A 17,846-nucleotide genomic window follows, 5' to 3' on the forward strand; every position below is an offset into this window, starting at 1 on the left:
CGCTGTTTTTCAACTATATCAATCAAACCTACAATCTGCTGCCATCTCCTGTCATACAGTACCAGTTTACACATGCATAAGAAAATTACTATCTAGGTACTTATATGGTTCTCTCCCTCATAGCATATGAACTTAAGAGTAGAAATAAAGCCTACATTTCTTAAGAAGATCATGTGTGTAAGTCTGTGGTGAGCTTACTACAGAAAAGTTACATGAAAAATGAAGTTTGCCTCTTTTTCTGAATGTTGGGAGTACTACTTTTCAGCTTTAAAAGCTTCCTACTTAAAGTTGCACAGAGTAAGTTGAAATAAAGACTTTGTCATCAAGCTTATTGTATATACAATGTTTTATAATTATATCTAAAAATAAGAATATTTCTGAGCAGAAGAGGGAAAAGATAAAAAGAAATCAAAATTATGAAAGTATTGAACATTCTTTTTATGTGCAGTTGCTCAGACATAGCAAATCATTTTGGCTTGAATTGTTTACATTTGCAATGGCATTTGTTTAACTGTTATAATTAAAAGCTTTAATTTATTTATTGCTTTCCAAGATAAAATTAAGATTCATTATGAGAAAAACAGATACATAATTTACAATTGGAAACAAATATATTGTTAATTATTTACATCAGAATATAAACTTTTCTATGAAGAATAAGTGTAAATTAACATGTCAACAACTGATACCTTAAATTTTGAGATGAATTTTTCTAAATTTTTACTTGGTGTCTGTTGTACATGGTTATGTGAGTTGCAACAAAGAAAAAGATAAAATACCAAATTGGAAGAAGATTACCTAAGAGCACCAGTTGTAGCAGATCGTGGCTGTCTCTGACTTTTTAAGGCACGAAGTTTGTCTCCCTGTGTCATGCCATTCTTAGACTCCAACTCTGCACTGTCTTCAAGATCATTCTAAACAAAAGGAAGATGCACTCTAATAAAAATGCAAAATCTTTAGCACTGTAACCTTATTTCAGTGCCTCAAAGATTACTTCTGCTTGGCAGAAACTACAAAATAAGTCAGATAGTTCAATTATAAACAAAAATTGGGCAATACTACCTAGATGGAGCTACTATAAATCAGCACACAATTGTTTGGAAAACCCTTCCCACAGAGCAGACATTAGTGATTTACAGTCATGTGGAAGAACTTAACTGAGTTGATGGCCACAGGGTTCAGTATCTTCATAAATGATTTAGATAATGACAAGGGGAGTACACATATAAAGAGAACCCTGAAAATCCATGGATATCCACAGCTCAGTTTTGAGGATACATATTTTGTATCCAGAGCCCTGCAAATTTGCAGATATCTGATTATATATGTTTGTATCTGCCACAACATTAGGAAAGGCTTTTGATATAATCTTGTACGACCTTCTCATTAGCAAAATAGGGACATATAACATAGATGGAGCTACTAGAAGGTCATAGAATCATAGGGCTGGAAGAGGCCTCAGGAGGTCATCTAGTCCAGCCCTCTGCTTCAAGCAGGATCAACCCCAACTAAGTCATTCCAGCCAGGACCATGTCAAGCCAGGACTTAGACATCTCTAGGGATGGAGAATCCCCCACCCCTCAAGGCAACGCATTCCAGTGCTTCACTACCCTCCTGGCGAGGTAGTTTCTCCTAATGTCCAATCTACTCCTCTCCTTCTGTAACTTCAGACCTTTGCTCTTTGTTCTGCCATCTCTCACTACTGAGAACAGTTTCTCTCCATCCTCTTTAGAGCACCCCTTCAGGAAGTTGAAGGCTTCTATTAAATCACCCTTCAGGCTTTTCTTCTGTAAACTAAAGAAGCCCACCCAAATCATTCAGCCTCTCCTCATAGGTCATGTGCTCCAGCCCCTAATCATTTTTGTTGCCCTCCACTGAACCTGCTTCAGCACGGCCTTTTTATATCAGGGGACCCAAAACTGGACACAATATTCCAGATGTGACCTCACCAGTTCTGAATAGAGGGGAACAACAACTTCTTTAGATCTGCTCCCAATGCTCTGGACTAGATGACCTTCTCCTAATGCACCCTAATATGTTGTTAAGGTCTCTTGGCTACAAGGGCACACTGTTTACTCATATCCAGCCTTTCATCTGCCATAACCCCTAGGTCCCTTTTTGCCATACTGCTGCTTAGCTAGTCAGTCCCCAGCCTATAACAATGCTTGGGATTCCTCTGTCCCAAGTGCAGGACTCTACACTTCTCCTTGTTGACCCGCCTCAGATATCTTTTGGCCCAATTGTCCATTTTATCCAGGTCACTCTGGATCCTATCTCTACCCTCCAGTGTATCTACCTCTCCCCCAGCTTAGTGTTGTCTGAAAACTTGCTGAGGGTGCAATCCAGTCCACCATGCAGGTCGTTAAGAAAGATGTTGAACAACATCGACTCCAGAACTGAGACTTGGGGTACTCTGCTTGAAACCAACTGCCATCCAGATATTGAACCACTGACCACTGCCTGTTGGGCCGGACCGTCAAGGTATTTCACATTCACTGACTTCCCCATGTCCACAGACCCTGTTACCTCGTCAGAGAAGTTAATCACACTGGTCAGGCACGACTTGCCCTTGGTAAATCCATTTTGACTACTTTTGGTCACTTTCCCCTCTTCCAAGTGCTCCAAAATGGATTCCTTGAGGATCCCCTCCATTATTTTCCCAGGAATTGAGGTAAGGCTGACCGGTCTATATTTCCATGGATTGTCCTTCTTCCCTTTTTTAAAGACGGGGACTACATTTGTCTTTTTCTAGTGATCCGGGATCTCTCCCAATCTCCAAGAATCTTCAAAGATAATGGCCAAAGGCTCAGCAATGACATCTGCCAATTCCCTCAGTACCCTTGGGGTGCATTAAATCCAGAACCATGGATTTATGTATATCTAGTTTTTCTAGGTAGCCCTTAACTTGCTCCTTCCTCACCAGTGGCTGCCCTCCACTTTCCCATGCTGCATTGCCTAGCACCGTAGTGCAGGAGCTGTCCTTGTCCATGAAGACTGAGGCAAAAAAGCATTGAGTACTTCAGCTTTTCTTACATCATCTGTCACTAGGTTACCTCTCTCATCCAGTAACGGCCCCACACCTTCCCTGATAACCCTCTTATTCTTAACATGCCTGAGGAAACCCTTCTTGTTACCCTTCACATCCCTTGCCAGCTGCAGTCCCAATTCTGCTTTTGCTGTCCTGATTACTGCCCGGCATTTTCCATCTATATATTTATACTCCTCCTTACCCAACTGTCCACATTTCCATTTCTTGTACACATCCTTTTTGAGTTTAAGCTGATCAAGGATTTCCCTGTTAAGCCAAGCTGGTTACCTACCATATTTACATTTCTTACTATGCAGCGGGATGGTCTGTTCCAGTACCTTCAGTACGACTTTTTAAAAATACTGCCAGTTTCCTTTAACTCTTTTCCTCTTCATCTTCGTTTCCCAAGGGATCCTGCCCATCAGTTCTCTCAGGGCGCTGAAGTCTGAAATCAAGGGTCTATATATTATTGCTCACCTTTCTTGCGTTTGTCAGAATCCTGCAATCTACCATCTCATGGTCGCTGCAGCCCAGGTTGCCACACACTTCTATTTCTCCTACTAGTTCTTCCCTGTTTGTGAGCAGCAGGTCAAGTTGTGCATGGCTCCTGGTCAGTTCCTTCAGCACTTTTACTGGGAAGTTATCTCCGGCATTCTCCGAAAACTTCCTGGATTCTCTGTGTGCTTTTGCATAGGTCTGCCAACAATGTCCGGATGATTAAAGTCTCCCATGAGAGCCAGCACCTGTGATTTGGAAGCTTCTCTTAGTTGTCTGAAGAAGTCAGTGCATAATTGGTTGGATAACACTTTACAGTCATGCTGGAAAATCATAATGAATGGGGTTCCACTGGGATCAGTTCTGTATCTGTTTCTGTTCAATATTTTCAGCAGAGATTAAATTAATAACAAAGAGAGCACACTTATAAAATCTGCAGATGATACCAAGCTGGAGGGGTCGCAAGTACTGTGGAGGTTGGGATTGTAATTTAAAATGATCTGGACAAACTGGAGTAATGCTGTAAGGTAAAGAGGATGAAATTCAATAAGGACAAATGCAATCTAACCCTAACCTTAATCCTGGATGGAGACATGGGCAAAGAAGGCTGCAGAAGAAGCTTGAGCCCTAGTAGAATGGGCCCTAATGAGAGCAGCTAGCTGTACTCCTGGTAAATCATAGCTAGTGTGGATGCAACTGATGATCCACCTGGAAATCCTTTGAGAGGACACTAGGAGGCCCTTAACTTGGTCTGCATATGCTAACAAAGCGTTGAGGTGATCTGTGGAAAGGTGATCTGCTCCAGATAAAAGACAAATCTCCTATGAACATTGGAGTCATGAAGACATATTTCCTAATTTGTTGTATGGGGCTTAGGGTAAAAAACTGGGAGGAAGAGCCTGATTAACATGGAAAGCCAAAACCACTTTTGGGAGAAAGGAAGGGCGTGGCTGAAGCTGAACCTTATCATTGAAGAAGACCGTGTAAGTACAGTCAGACATCAAGGCACAGAGCTCCAAGATCCGCCTGGCCAATATACTCACCACTACAAAAGTGACCTTTACCAAGAGAAGTGGAAAGGAGTAAGAGGCCAATGGCTCAGATGGAGGTCCCGTGAGTCTGGACAGGACCACAACGAAGTCCCACTGGATAACCAGTGCCAAGGTCTGTGGAAAGATCTTCTTTGGGCCCTTAAGAAATCTGGCTGTGACCCCATAAGAGAAGATGGAAAAGCCCTGCACTGGGAGATGGAAAGTGGAAATGGCTGCCAGGTGCAGTAGAACAGAGGCTAATGCTAAGCTCTCATACTTGAGGTGCACCAGATAGTCCAAAATGGAAGGAAGCAGGGCCTCAGTCAGTTTAAACCCTTTCAGGAAGCCCAGATGGAAAGCCATTTCCATTTTGCAGTATAAGCAGACTCAGTGGAAGGTCTTCTGCTTTCAAGAATAGTAACAGAGAGGAAGCCGTGCTAGTCTATACGCTATCAAAACAAAAAGCAGTCAAGTAGCACTTTAAAGACTAGCAAAATAGTTTATTAGGTGAGCTCTCGTGGGACAGACCCACTTCTTCAGACCATAGCCAGACCAGAACAGACTCAATATTTAAGGCACAGAGAACCAAAAACAGTAAGCAAGGAGGACAAATCAGAAAAAGATAATCAAGGTGAGCAAATCAGAGAGTGGAGGGGTGGGGGGAAGGTCAAGAATTAGACTGAGCCAAGTATGCAGATGAGCCCCTATAGTGACTCAGAAAGTTCCCATTACGATTTAAACCATGTGTTAATGTGCTGAATTTGAATATAAAAGCCAGCTCGGCTGCTTCCCTTTCCAGAACGGTGCGATAATTCCTTTTCAGTAACACACGTACCTTTAGGTCATTGACAGAATGCCCCGTTCCATTAAAATGTTGACTAACTGGTTTGTGGATCTGGAGTGTTTTGATGTCTGTTTTGTGCCCATTGACCCTTTGTCTAAGGGAGTTAGAAGTCTGTCCAATATACAAAGCATCTGTGCATTGTTGGCACATGATGGCATATATGATGTTAGTAGAGGAGCATGAGAAAGTGCCCGTGATTCTGTGAGTAACATGGTTAGGTCCAGTGATGGTATTTCCAGAGAAGATAGGTGGACAAAGCTGGCAGCGGGCTTTGTTGCAGGGAAAGGTTCCAGGACTGGTATTCCTGGGGTATAGACTGTGGCTGTTAGTGAGGATCCTCAAGAGGTTGGGAGGTTGTCTGTAGGAGAGAACAGGCATGTCACCCAGGGCCCTCTGGAGTGTGGCATCCTGATTAAGGATAGGTTGTAGGTCTTTAATAATTCATTGCAGTGGTCTGAGTTGGGGGCTGTAGGTGATGACCAGTGGTGTTCTGTTCTTGGCTTTTTTGGGCCGATCTTGGAGCAGCTGGTCTCTGGGTATTCGTCTGGCCCTGTCGATTTGTTTTTTTACTTCTCCTGGTGGGTAATTCAGGTTTATGAATATTTGTAAAGTTCTTGTAGTTTTTGGTCTCTGTCAGTTGGATCAGAGCAGATGCGATTGTACCTAAGAGCTTGACTGTAAACAATGGATCTACTCACGTGTGCAGGATGGAAACTAGAATGGTGTAGATAAGTATAGCGATTAGTAGGTTTTCGGTACAGTGTGGTACTGATCAGGCCATCCTTGATTAGTACTGTAGTGTCCAGGAAATGTATCTCTTGCATGTTGTAATCGAGGCATAAGTTGATGGTAGGGTGTAGATTGTTAAAGTCTCTGTGGAATTCTTCTAGAGCCTCTGTACCATGGGTCCAAATCATAAAGATGTCATCAATGTATCTTAAGTAGAGGAGTGGTAATAGGGGACGAGAGCTGAGGATCGTTGTTCCAGGTCAGCCATAAATATATTAGCATATTGTGGGGCCATGCAGGTGCCCATAGCAGTTCCACTAATCTGGAGATATAAATTGTCCCCAAAACGGAAATGATTGTGTGTGAGTACAAGGTTACAGAGGTCAGACACCAGATTGGCTGTGGTGGCATCAGGGTTGGTATTCCTGATTGCTTGTAATCCGTCTTTATGTGGAATATTAGTGTACAGAGCCTCTACATCCATGGTGGCAAGGATGGAGTTATCAGGAACTTTTCCGATGTTTTGTAATTTCTTCAGGAAGTCGGTGGTATCTCGGATATAGCTGGGAGCGTTGGTGGAATAAGGTTTGAGGAGGGAGTCCACGTAACTGGATAGTCTGGTGGTAAGGGTGCCAATACCTGAAATGATACGGCGTCCAGGAAGACATTTCAAGAAGCACCTGCTGTATCTCTTTTGAGAGTGCACTTGCTCATCTGGGTTCATCTGTGAAGCAGTCATGCAGTTGGATGCAGCTGCTGAAACTCTGGATGAAGCAGACCCCCTCTGGTCCCGCAACAGAGGGTCTACACACAGTGGGAGAGGGGAGGGCGGCTGGGCCATGAGACTCATTAAGGTGCTTAACCAGGATTGGCATGGCCATGCCGGTGCAATGAGTATTACTTGCACCCTGGCCTGTTTGATCCTTTTCAGGCCCGTGCTAATGAGGAGAAATGCATAGAAAAATGCATAGAAGAGGCCTTGTACCCATGGAAGAAGAAATGCATCCCTTAGGGAGCCCTGCTCCCTTCCCAACCTGGGGCAAAACCGATGACATTTCTTGTTCTGATGGGTAGCAAATAGGTGCACTCAGGGAGTTCTCCAAACTTGGAAAAGCCCGCAGGCCATCTCTGCATGAAGAAGACACTTGTAATTAGAGGAGAATTCTCTGCTCAAATAATCTGCAACAGCAGGGCTGGTTCCTGGGAGGTACTGCACCTCCCAGAAGAGGCTGTGACTGGCGCAGAAGTGCCAGAGTCAGATCTGATCTGAAAAAATCAAAATGGAATTCTACAAAAAGTGGAAATGGACGAATTGCTAAGGAACACAAAAGGACACAACACGCTCATAGAGACAAAATAAGGCACACAATACTTTAAACCTACAAATGGACATAAAAGTCAAGGAACAAGAGAAACAGGTAAAGTGCAGGTACTTTCAGTACTTAGCTAGAAGGAGAGCAGTAACTGATGACATCTGCTAGACCATTCTGCTAAACTAAAGACATCTGACTAAAGAGGAAAGGTCTCCACACCTTTGTGTACTTTTTGTGATTCTTATCATAGTGAAGATTCATTTATACTCCATGGTAAGTATTTAAAAATCAGCCAAATGCAGAGGAGAACTGCAGCTACCCAAGTGACTGAGGGGAGACAATGAAGTGGTATTATTGGGAAAGCCTAGGTGACAGAATTACATTGAAACCAGAATAAAATCTACATTTCAATAGAACTGGTTGGAAACCAGGATGACTGAATCAAATAAGTTGCCAAAGAGTCAAACAAGGCATGACTCCTCTGGCAGTGAGTGGTGGTCAAGCGCTGGGATTTTGTTTCATTTCGGCTACGTCTACACGTGCCCCAAACTTCGAAATGGCCATGCAAATGGCCATTTCGAAGTTTACTAATGAAGCACTGAAATGCATATTCAGCGCTTCATTAGCACGCGGGCGGCAGCTGCGCTTCGAAATGGACGCTCCTTGCCGCCGCGCGGCGCGTCCAGACGGGGCTCCTTTTCGAAAGGACGCCGCCTACTTCGAAGTCCCCTTGGGACTTGAGCTCATGGGAATAAGGGGACTTCGAAGTAGGCGGCGTCCTTTCGAAAAGGAGCCCCGTCTGGACGCGCCGCGCGGCGGCAAGGAGCGTCAATTTTGAAGCGCGGCTGCCGCCCGCATGCTAATGAAACGCTGAATATGCATTTCAGCGCTTCATTAGTAAACTTCGAAATGGCCATTTGCATGGCCATTTCGAAGTTTGGGGCACGTGTAGACACGGCCTTCTTTCCTTTTCTCAAAATACCAAAAATCAGGTAGCTATCATATTCTTTCAGCCAACATATTTATCAGCATAACTATTTTCATCCAGTCCTATCAAGATGCTAATATTGAGTTTACTTTTTGAAACTGATAACAAATAAACTTTCACTGTTGGAATTGTTTATCATAAATATTCATGTTGTCCAAACTGTTTTTCCTCTGAGTTTACATTTAATTTTAAATTGTTTTTCCTTCATTGATAGCTGTTCTATCACTTTGGCTGTTTTCTGCCCTTCTTTTTTGCTATCATACACGGAGCATATTCTTAGTTCTTTTACTATCTTAATTTAATATGTATAATTTTAAAAGGAGCTATTTTCTTTTTGCATTCATATGTGATTTTTATAACAGGCAATATATTATGGGAAAAAGTTTTAAAACTTGATAAAATTCATTATTAAAATTTACGAGCCCCACTCTTTTGGTGTATGGCTCCTTCAGGGAATCTTACCTTCCCACTTTGATCCAAGTTTTGTGCTTTACTAAAACGCCTGCTGACTGAAAGGTCATCCAAGCCAGAAATAATTTTATTCAAAGTTCCATCATCAGCAGATCGTTTTTTTTGTTTGGATCGGAAGAAGTCTCCTTGGATCCACAATGCTGCTTGTTTCCTGTTTAATATTAAACCAACAGCAATTAGTATCAATAACAAATTTACACGCACACAAAACTGGTGAGAAAAATATGTCAAACCGTCAGCTCAGAAGGTTCTGTCTTTTATATATACTCAAAAATATGTTAATATATTTAATGGGTACATCTCTTCTTCAGGGGTAAGTAAAAAAAGTAAAGGATCAGATATCAATCCTGATATGGTTATGTGACTCAAATATATATATTCGCGCTCTCGTTTGCTTCAAAATACTTCAGGATATTGTTTAAAAAGCCTTATCTGAATCAGAAAACCAAACAACATACCGCAATACTCGGACATTTTGGAACAATATATTAAAGATCCCTCCTATGCATGACAATGGGGTGTTGTATATGGTATTATTGGCATGAGTTTGGGAGGGGTGAATTAATCATAAGAAGCAAAACCAGGGCTGAGTATACAGGAGATTGGGGGAATCACAGAATCACAAGGCTGGAAGGGACCTCAGGAGGTCATCTAGTCCAGCCCCCTGCTTCAAGCAGGATCAACCCCCACTAAGTCATCCCAGCCAGGACCTTGTCCATCCGGGACTTAAAAACTTCAAGGGATGGAGAATCCACCACCTCTCTAGGCAACACATTTCAATGCTTCACCACCCGCCTGGTGAAGTAGTTTTTCCCAATATCCAACCTACACCTCTCCCTCTTCAACTTCAGACCTTTACTCCTTGTTCTGCCATCTCACACCACTGAGAACAGTTTCTCACCCTCCTCTTTAGAGCTCCCCTTCAGGAAGCTGAAGGCTGCTATTAAATCACCTCTAAGTCTTCTCTTCTGTAAACTAAACAAGCCCAAATCCCTCAGCCTATCCTCATAGGTCTTGTGCTCCAGACCCTTAAGCATTTTTGTTGCCCTTTGCTGAACCTGCTCCAGCAAATCCACATCCTTTTTATACTGGGGGGAGGGCCCAAAACTGGACACAATATTCCAGATGTGGCCTCACCAGTGCTGAATAAAGAGGAATAACTACTTCTCTAGATCTGCTTGAAATGCTCCTCCTAATGCACCCTAGTATGCCGTTAGCCTTCTTGGCTACAAGGGCTAACTATTTACTCATATCCAGCCTTTCATCTACCATAACACCTAGGTCCCTTTTCATCTACCATAACCCCTAGGTCCCTTTCCATCGTACTGCTGCTGAGCCAGTCGGTGCCCAGCCTGTAACAATGCTTGGGATTCTTCCACCCCAGGTGCAGGACTCTACACTTCTCCTTATTGAACTGCATCAGATTTCTTTTGGTCCAGTCCTCCAATTTATTCACGTCCCTCTGGATTCTCTCTCTACCCTCCAATGAATCTACCTCTCCCCCTAGTATACAGAAGATTGGTGGAACTTGCTACTGTAAGTTAAAAGGGACCAAGACAGGGGTAACAGCTATAGGAAGTGAGGGAATGGTTAGATGATTTTTAGATGTGTGCGAGAAAAAAAAGTAGCATTTATCCATCGTGTCAGCATTTACGAGCTGGGTGAGATTGCAAACTGGAGACAGATTAAACTGGAAGTTCTTTAGCATAAAAAATTGTTTTTATCATGTGTGTGTGCACAAATGCCTAATGCAATCTACAGCCTATGGACACTACTGTTTTTCAGAGTAGTAGTAATAATGGAGAGAAGAGGAAGAGGAAGTTACTCACTTTGTGCAGTAATGATGGTTTGTTAAGATGTGTGTCCCTGGGGGTGCTCCACTCTGGCTATCAGTGCATCCTCATGCTGGAGCTCCGAGATTCTTCTACAGCCATGGTTTCCTGTGCCGTGCATGCACAGTAGTGCCTCCTCCTGATATCTGATGCACACACAGTGTGGGCCCTTCCATTCCTTCTCTACCCTAGCAAATACAGCAGGATGCTCCAAAGCAGGGAAAGGAGGAAGGAAGTGGAGCACCCCCAGGGACACACATCTTGAAGAGCCATCCTTACTGCACAAGGTTAGTAACTTCCTCTTCTTCTTCTTCTTCTTGGAGTAGTGTCCCCATGGGTGCTTGACTCTCGGTGACTATAAAGCAGCAGTCACACTTTGGAGGTGGATTTGGAGCCCAGTAACAATTACAGTCAACAAAACTGCTTGACCCACTTGAATAGAAGAAGCAATGGAAGACAAAAGTGCTAACGTGTTGCTGGAAAACCATGTTGCTGTCTTGCATATGTCCATAAGGGGCACAACCTTGAGAAAGGCAGTGGTGGAAGACAGCCCTGGTTGACTGGACAGTGACAACACCCAGAAGCTCCTTCTGGTGAAGCATGTGGCAAGTGCGAATACAGGCAGAGAACCACTTGGACAATCATTGAAATGAAATGGCAGCCCCTTGGATTGGTCCGGGAAGGAGAGAAAGAGCTTAGGAGACTTGTGCCAAGGTTTTGTGCGATTGATGTAGAAGGCCAATGCCCCATGAGCTTCCAAAGTGTGCCATGCCGCATGTGCAGAATCAGAGCGCAGCTTCAGAAGAATGCAGGTAAGTGGATAGGCTCATTGACATGAAATGGAGAAGAAACCTTAGGGAGGAATTTAGGATGAGGACGAAGAGTATCCTTGGTATACACTATATAAGGAGCTTCACCTATGAGCATGTCAAGCTCCCTGACCACCCTCCTTGTCGATGTAATGGTGACTAAAAATGAGACCTTTATTGACAGATGAAGCCAGGAACACATCACCGGGGTCGAAAGGGCAGCTTCATGAGGCAGTTGAGTAGATGGTTAAGGTCCCAAATAGGAACAAGAGGACATACTGATGGAAGAGTGTTTTGCAGACCCGTCAGAAAACATTTGGTGATGGAATGGGTGAGAAATCAGGACAGTACTGAGGGCTAGGCCTGACTCACACAGGTGCAGCAGGTAGTGAAAGAGGACAGGAAGGGGTGCGGTATGAAGAGGCATAGGATAATTAATGCCCAGCAACTGAGAGAACTACATCCACTTGTAAAGGTAGGACTTGCGGATGGACTCCTGTCTACTGTTAATGAGGACATTTTTCACCTCTTCAGAGCACAGGATTTCAGCATTCTGGAACCATGAAGGAGCCATGTGTGGAGGCACAGCCTGATTGAATCAGGGTGAAGTGTGTGACCAAAGTCCTGACACAGATGTCTGTGGCATGGAGGAAAGGGATAAGAAGTTGCCCCTAACAGCTGGTATACGTAAGGATACCAGATTTATCTCAACCATCAGGACGAGGTAAGCCCGATCCAGTCTGATCTTGACAAGTAGCTTGTGAATCAAGGAAAGGAGAGGAAACGCGTAGGTCCCATTTGATGGAGAAAGCATTCCTGACGGAGTGTCTGGAGCAATCCTGATGGCACTTTCTTTTGATTTGGGACACAAACAGGTCTATATACAGCTGGCCCCAAAGCTGGAACATATAGTTGAGGGCCACCGTGTCAATTTCCCAATTGTGGTGATCACTGAATGAGTGACGGAGGATGTCTGTGGACACACTCAGTACTCTGGCAAGATACGTGGCCACCAGAGTAATGCAGTGCTGAAGGCACCAAGTCCACAGTTTTATAGCTTCTGTGCACAGAGATGAGGACCAAACCCTGCCCTGACGTTTAATATAATATATGCAGGTGGTGTTGTCTGTGAGGATGTTGACTGTTCTGCATGTGAGGTATAGTTGGAAATGCTCTCACGCATAGCAGGCCACTCTAACTTCCAGGAGGTTTAGATGGCGTGCTTGCTCAGTGAAGGACCATTTGCCCTGGACCATAAGGGAACCATCCGTAGTAAGGGTAACAGACGGGGGTGGTTGGTGGAATGTCACACCGGTGATAATATTGTCTGGACGTGTCCACCACTGAAGGGAGACGAGAACGTGCAGTGGTACAGCCACTCATTTGGAAGCATATCCCTGGCCAGGATGTTGAACAAGGCCAGGCAGGACAGGAGGCAATGCATGTGTAGTCTGGCCAGTTTGACTACATACATGGTAGCGACCATGTGACCCAGCAGTTTGAGGCACACACACACCACGACAATGGGTCTCACCACCCGGATAAGATCATGCAGGGCACAGAATTTTCAAGTGGGAGAGTGGCCCTAGCGGTGGTAGTGTTTATGTGGGTCCTGATGAACTCCAGGTACTGTGCAAGTTGAAGTGTGGGCTTCTCGTAATTTATGTGGAAGCCCAAGCTGAGCAGGAGGTCTGTGGTGACTTTCAACATGCGACAGGCGTCCAGGAACAATGGCTCTTTTATGAGACAAATGTCCAGATACGGGAAGATGATCACCCCATGATAATGCAGGAGGATGGCCACCACCAGACTCGTGGAGAACACCCTGAGTGCGATGGGCAGCCCGAATGGGAAGACCTGGTATTGACATTGGTGGGATCTCACCATAAAATGAAGGAAGCATCTGTGCACAGGGTGGACTGCGATGTGGAAATAGGCATCTTGTAGGCCAAGAGCTGAGAGACAGTTGTTTCTGCCTAATGCCAGGATAATGGTCACGAGAGTCACCATCTTGAACCATTGATAGAGAACATATTTGTTGAGCCTCCAGAGGTCAAGGACAGGCCATCCCCCGCCATTCTTCTTCTGGGTTAGGAAGTACATGGAGTAGCACCCCCTGCCCTGAAACTCAGCTGGGTCTGGATCAGTGACGCCCAGATGGAGGTGCTGTATGTCTTGCTTGAGCAGATGCTTGCAAGAAGGGTCCCTGAAGAGGGACAGGGTATGAGGGCAGGTCGAGAGGTGTACAGGTAAATGGGATAGAATACCCCCAGGCCACTAGCTCCAGGATCCACTTGTCCAAGGTAATGGTGGCCCAGTGGTGAAAAAAAGGACTGAGGCGGTGGTGGAATGGATGGGGACCAGGCTGTATGGCAGCTGGAGCAGAAAGATTTCTCGGGCTCCCAACCACACCCTCAAAACTACTGGTTAGGCTGTTGAGGGTGGGATGCTGCAGACTGTTGAGGTTGAGGTGAGGTTGTCAGTGAGGTTTTGCTGCTGGTATCTATGATGCTGGCAAGGTTCAAAGCATTGTGGTTGTTGCTGAAGCTGCTTCTGTGGTCTTTGGTAGGAAGAATAGTGAGCCTTCTTAAAGGGAGGGGGTGTACTTCCCAATATGCGTAGCATGGTTCAATAATCCTATATAGAGTGTGGGACCTTGTCGGTTTTCTCCACAAATAGGCATTGTTTGTCAAAAAGAAGGTCCTCCACCTTTTACTGCAGGTCTTTGGGGACCTCCGAGGGTTGGAGCCACGATGTGTGCCTCATAACAACAGTGAAGGCCGTGATTCTAGCCGCCCTGCCTGCCACATCCATTGTGAACTGGAGCACTGTATGGGAGCTGGTACACCCATCGTTTATGACAGTCGTGAGGGCTGGGCATTTCTGCTCAGGTAAGGAGGGAAACAACTCCTGCAGTGTGCAATAGTTAAAATGGTTGTAGTTGGCCAGCATGGCCACATAGTTTACCACCTGCAGAAGTAACATGCCCGAAGAACAGAATTTGCACCCCATGCTACCCCTCTTCTTGCTTGCCTTGCCCTCAGGAGTGGAATGAAAGGACTTAGTTTTGTTACAGATGGCATTGACCACCCACGAGTATTGCTGAGGATGAGTAAACAGACAATCCACACCTCCAGATGCCACACAATATCATTTGTCGGCCCTCTTGTTGGTGAAAGGAATGGATGCTGGCATCTGCCAGATGATGTTTGTAAGGTCCGTTATGGCTTTGTCCATAGGCATCATGATTCCGGAAGAGCTGGGAGGCTGCAAGGTGCAGAGATGTCTATACTGTTTAACCTGCACCTCTTGCAGGTCCTTTTCCGAGTGTGGGCCACCTGCTAAAATAGCTCCTGGAAAGCCACTGAGTTATCTGTAGGGGGAGGCAAACCTGAGAGTAGCGAATCGTCTGGTGAAGATAAGTGATACAATGTGGACCTGTCTTCACCCTCTGATAGGGAATCCTCAGCTCCAGAGTGCTGTGACAATGGATAGGTCACTGACGTGGTGGGCTATGGTGATTTGCTGTGGTCCCCAGACACCGTGGATGGTGCCAATGGAGCATGGGAGTGGGGTGACCATGCCTACCAAAGTGACCACTGAGGAGCCAGTTTTTGCAGATAGAGGTAATGGTGTGCAAACCACGTTGGGATTGGCTCTGGGTAAGCCATGGTGGGCAGCATGTCTTCCCAGGTGGAGTGTGCGGGACTGGAGTGCTACAATAAAAACACTTTTGTCGGAATCACCCCTCCTGGGGTAGGCAGTCTGGCCCCTGAAAGAACCCCAAGCATCTAGACAAACACAGAGAAGGGGGTGGCACCGGAGACACACAGTGCAGCGAACTGCGTGGTGCCGTGCACAACCTTGGTGGTGAATCTCTGTGGCGTTGTTTAGATACTGTGCCGCATGCCGGTGCTCGGGGCTTCGATGAAGCAGTATCTTGATGCTGCTTTAATGCCTTCTCCTGCGCCATGCAAGAATGGAGTGGTGCCCTCAGCCCTGGACTTGTGAGGTGCCAAGTCCGGTGCCTCGTACAAGTGGCACGGAGACTTCCAATGGTGCCAGTTGTGCTCCATTGCAGGCACTGTGGGCAGGGTCTTAATTTTTGAGGACCTCTTATGCCTAGGGGTAGATGTGGCCAAAGCCCACAGTGCTGATAGTGCTGACAGTGTCAGAGATGCCCCAAATGCTGGTGGGTCAGCTCCAAATATGCCTGCTTTAGTGGTGCCAATTTTGATGGTGCCAGAGACATTGTGGCAGCCTTTTCAACTGGCGTGGCTCATGGAGACAGCACCAGAGGCTAGGAGTGTGCCAAGGAAGGGCCTGCCTTTGTGGATGGGGTGCTGTCTGAGGTAAACGGAAGCACAGAGTCCATAGCCTTGGTCTCTCGAGCTGGTTTCTCAGCAGAGGCCTGCTCCAGGTTCAGACGATGGAGGGACTTTTTGCACAGCTAAGTTTTGAGCCCGTTAGTTCCATCTCTCCTGGCCCTTGCCGTGAGGCTGGAGCAATGGGTGCAGGATTTGGTATGGTGATCCTCACCCAGACACTTCATGTAGTAAGAATGGCCATCAGAGGCTGGCATGCATTTCCTGCACGTTGTGCATCACTTGAAGCCCAGCAAGCCTGGCAGGGTGATGATCATAAACTTAACTTTTTTTTTTTTTTAACTGTAACAGGAGAGAGAACTTGGATAGGAAGAACAAACACTACCTAACTAATGAACTCTTCTTTATGTTTCAGCAAGAGAGAGAGCGAGGCTGTCTCTGCAGCCATGGAGGGTAGAGAAGAAATTGAGGGGCCTGTGCCACACGTGTGTCAGACAGCACGAGGAGGTGCTACTGTGCATGCCTGGTGCAGGAAATCATGGCTATAGAGAAATCTCTGAGCACTGGCGCAAGGATGCACTAAAACCAAGAGTGGAGCACCCACAGGGACACTACTCAAAGAAGAATGAGAGAATTTTCTGTAACATATTTCTGTTAGGAATTTTTCTCCTCATTCATATCAAACAATAAATGCCTCTCTCCTGCGGAATTTGCAAGTAATCCAACAAGGCCTATACTTCAACTTAGGCTATCAGAAGAGTTTCTGCAACCCTACAGAAACACTCCAGGCTCCAAATATTAGCACTGAGACAACTTGAACTTATATTAACAACAGGTAATTACATTTTTAAGTCTCACATTAGACAAAACATTCTTTTGTTACAAAATGTGTGTTAGTGATTTACCAAACTTTCAAGGTGCTTGAATGAAGATGGAAGCTACTACCAAAGAAAATGATCAGGTAAAAAATTACTCATACTGCTGCATAGTTCTCTCCTCATGCATCACCAATGGTAAGTAGTGAACAATGACACAAAAAATGTAGAGGGTAAGTGAGGGGGGTGTAGATAAGCAAAATATTAATCATTACAGTAGACTAAGCAAAAAAAAACACCTGTGCCTCCCAATATAATAAGGTGACCATATCCCCAGTCCCAAATACAGGACAGAAGAAGGAGTGGGGTGGCTCCCCAGCTCTGGCTGCCAATAGCTACTGCCCCGGGGGACCTCCTTGCCTGCCCCACATCTCGGGGAGCCAGGAATGGGGTGGCAGCCATGTGGGTGCTCCTCCCAGCTCCCCTGAGGTGTGGGGAGCTGAGAGACAGGTGGCAGTCATGCTGGTCTGGCTCTTGGCTCCCCTGACCTGCAGGGAGCTGGGTGGCAGCCATGTGGGCAAGCTCCCAACTTTCCCCTAATATGGGGAAATTAGCCCCTTTTTAAAAATAAATTGGGATGCCTTCCAGGTGCCCAAAATACAGGGCTTGCCTGGCAGAAATGGGACAGATGGTCACTCTACAACATTAAGTAAAAGCTCTACAATTTAAGGTACTATTTGGGAACACTGCCAATCAGTGTGGTGAAAGAAGCACCCCCAAGCAGTGTGTGCTGCCATTCCCCCAGCCAGGGGAGGGGGAAGAGCAGTGGCAGTGCCATTTACTGCCCCCCATCATGGGACCATATGGGCCAGATCCAGCTCTGTCTTGCCTAACTCCAGCCTGTGAGGCTCAGGGCTCTACACCTCCCCACCTGCCACAGGGCCAGATTCTGGGGAGGGAAAGTCCTAAGCCTCGAAGGCCAGATCCTGGCAAACCACACTCTGGATTTGGACTCTAGGCTGTGTGTTCCCCACCCCTGTTTTAGCAAGCCCCAGAAAATTGCTTTTTAGAGCAACGGTGATCTAGAAGGAGGAGACCTGCGTTTAAAGACAGCATATTCCTCTTGTCTTGGACATTACTTCCATAACCTTAGGAAAGGTCTGACC

The 17,846-nt window shown here is 45.6% G+C and overlaps 1 protein-coding gene across 6 annotated transcripts in view; it reads right to left on the reverse strand.

The window, feature by feature from the left end:
* CDC14A (cell division cycle 14A) overlaps positions 1–17,846 on the reverse strand; it is a 165,040-nt gene that overhangs the window by 26,650 nt on the left and 120,544 nt on the right. For 5 of the 6 annotated variants that reach the window (XM_075002728.1, XM_075002730.1, XM_075002727.1 and 2 more), the window contains exons 11-12: positions 8,891–9,050; positions 799–914 (exon numbers count right to left, since the gene is read on the reverse strand). In XM_075002728.1, the coding sequence (XP_074858829.1) occupies positions 799–914; positions 8,891–9,050 (276 nt within the window). Of the gene's footprint in view, positions 1–798; positions 915–3,538; positions 3,772–8,890; positions 9,051–17,846 lie in introns of those variants that run through there. The other variant, XM_075002731.1, reaches the window with a different exon arrangement.

This window comes from Carettochelys insculpta, chromosome 9 (genome assembly GCF_033958435.1).
Source record: "Carettochelys insculpta isolate YL-2023 chromosome 9, ASM3395843v1, whole genome shotgun sequence".
NCBI lineage: Eukaryota > Metazoa > Chordata > Testudines > Carettochelyidae > Carettochelys > Carettochelys insculpta.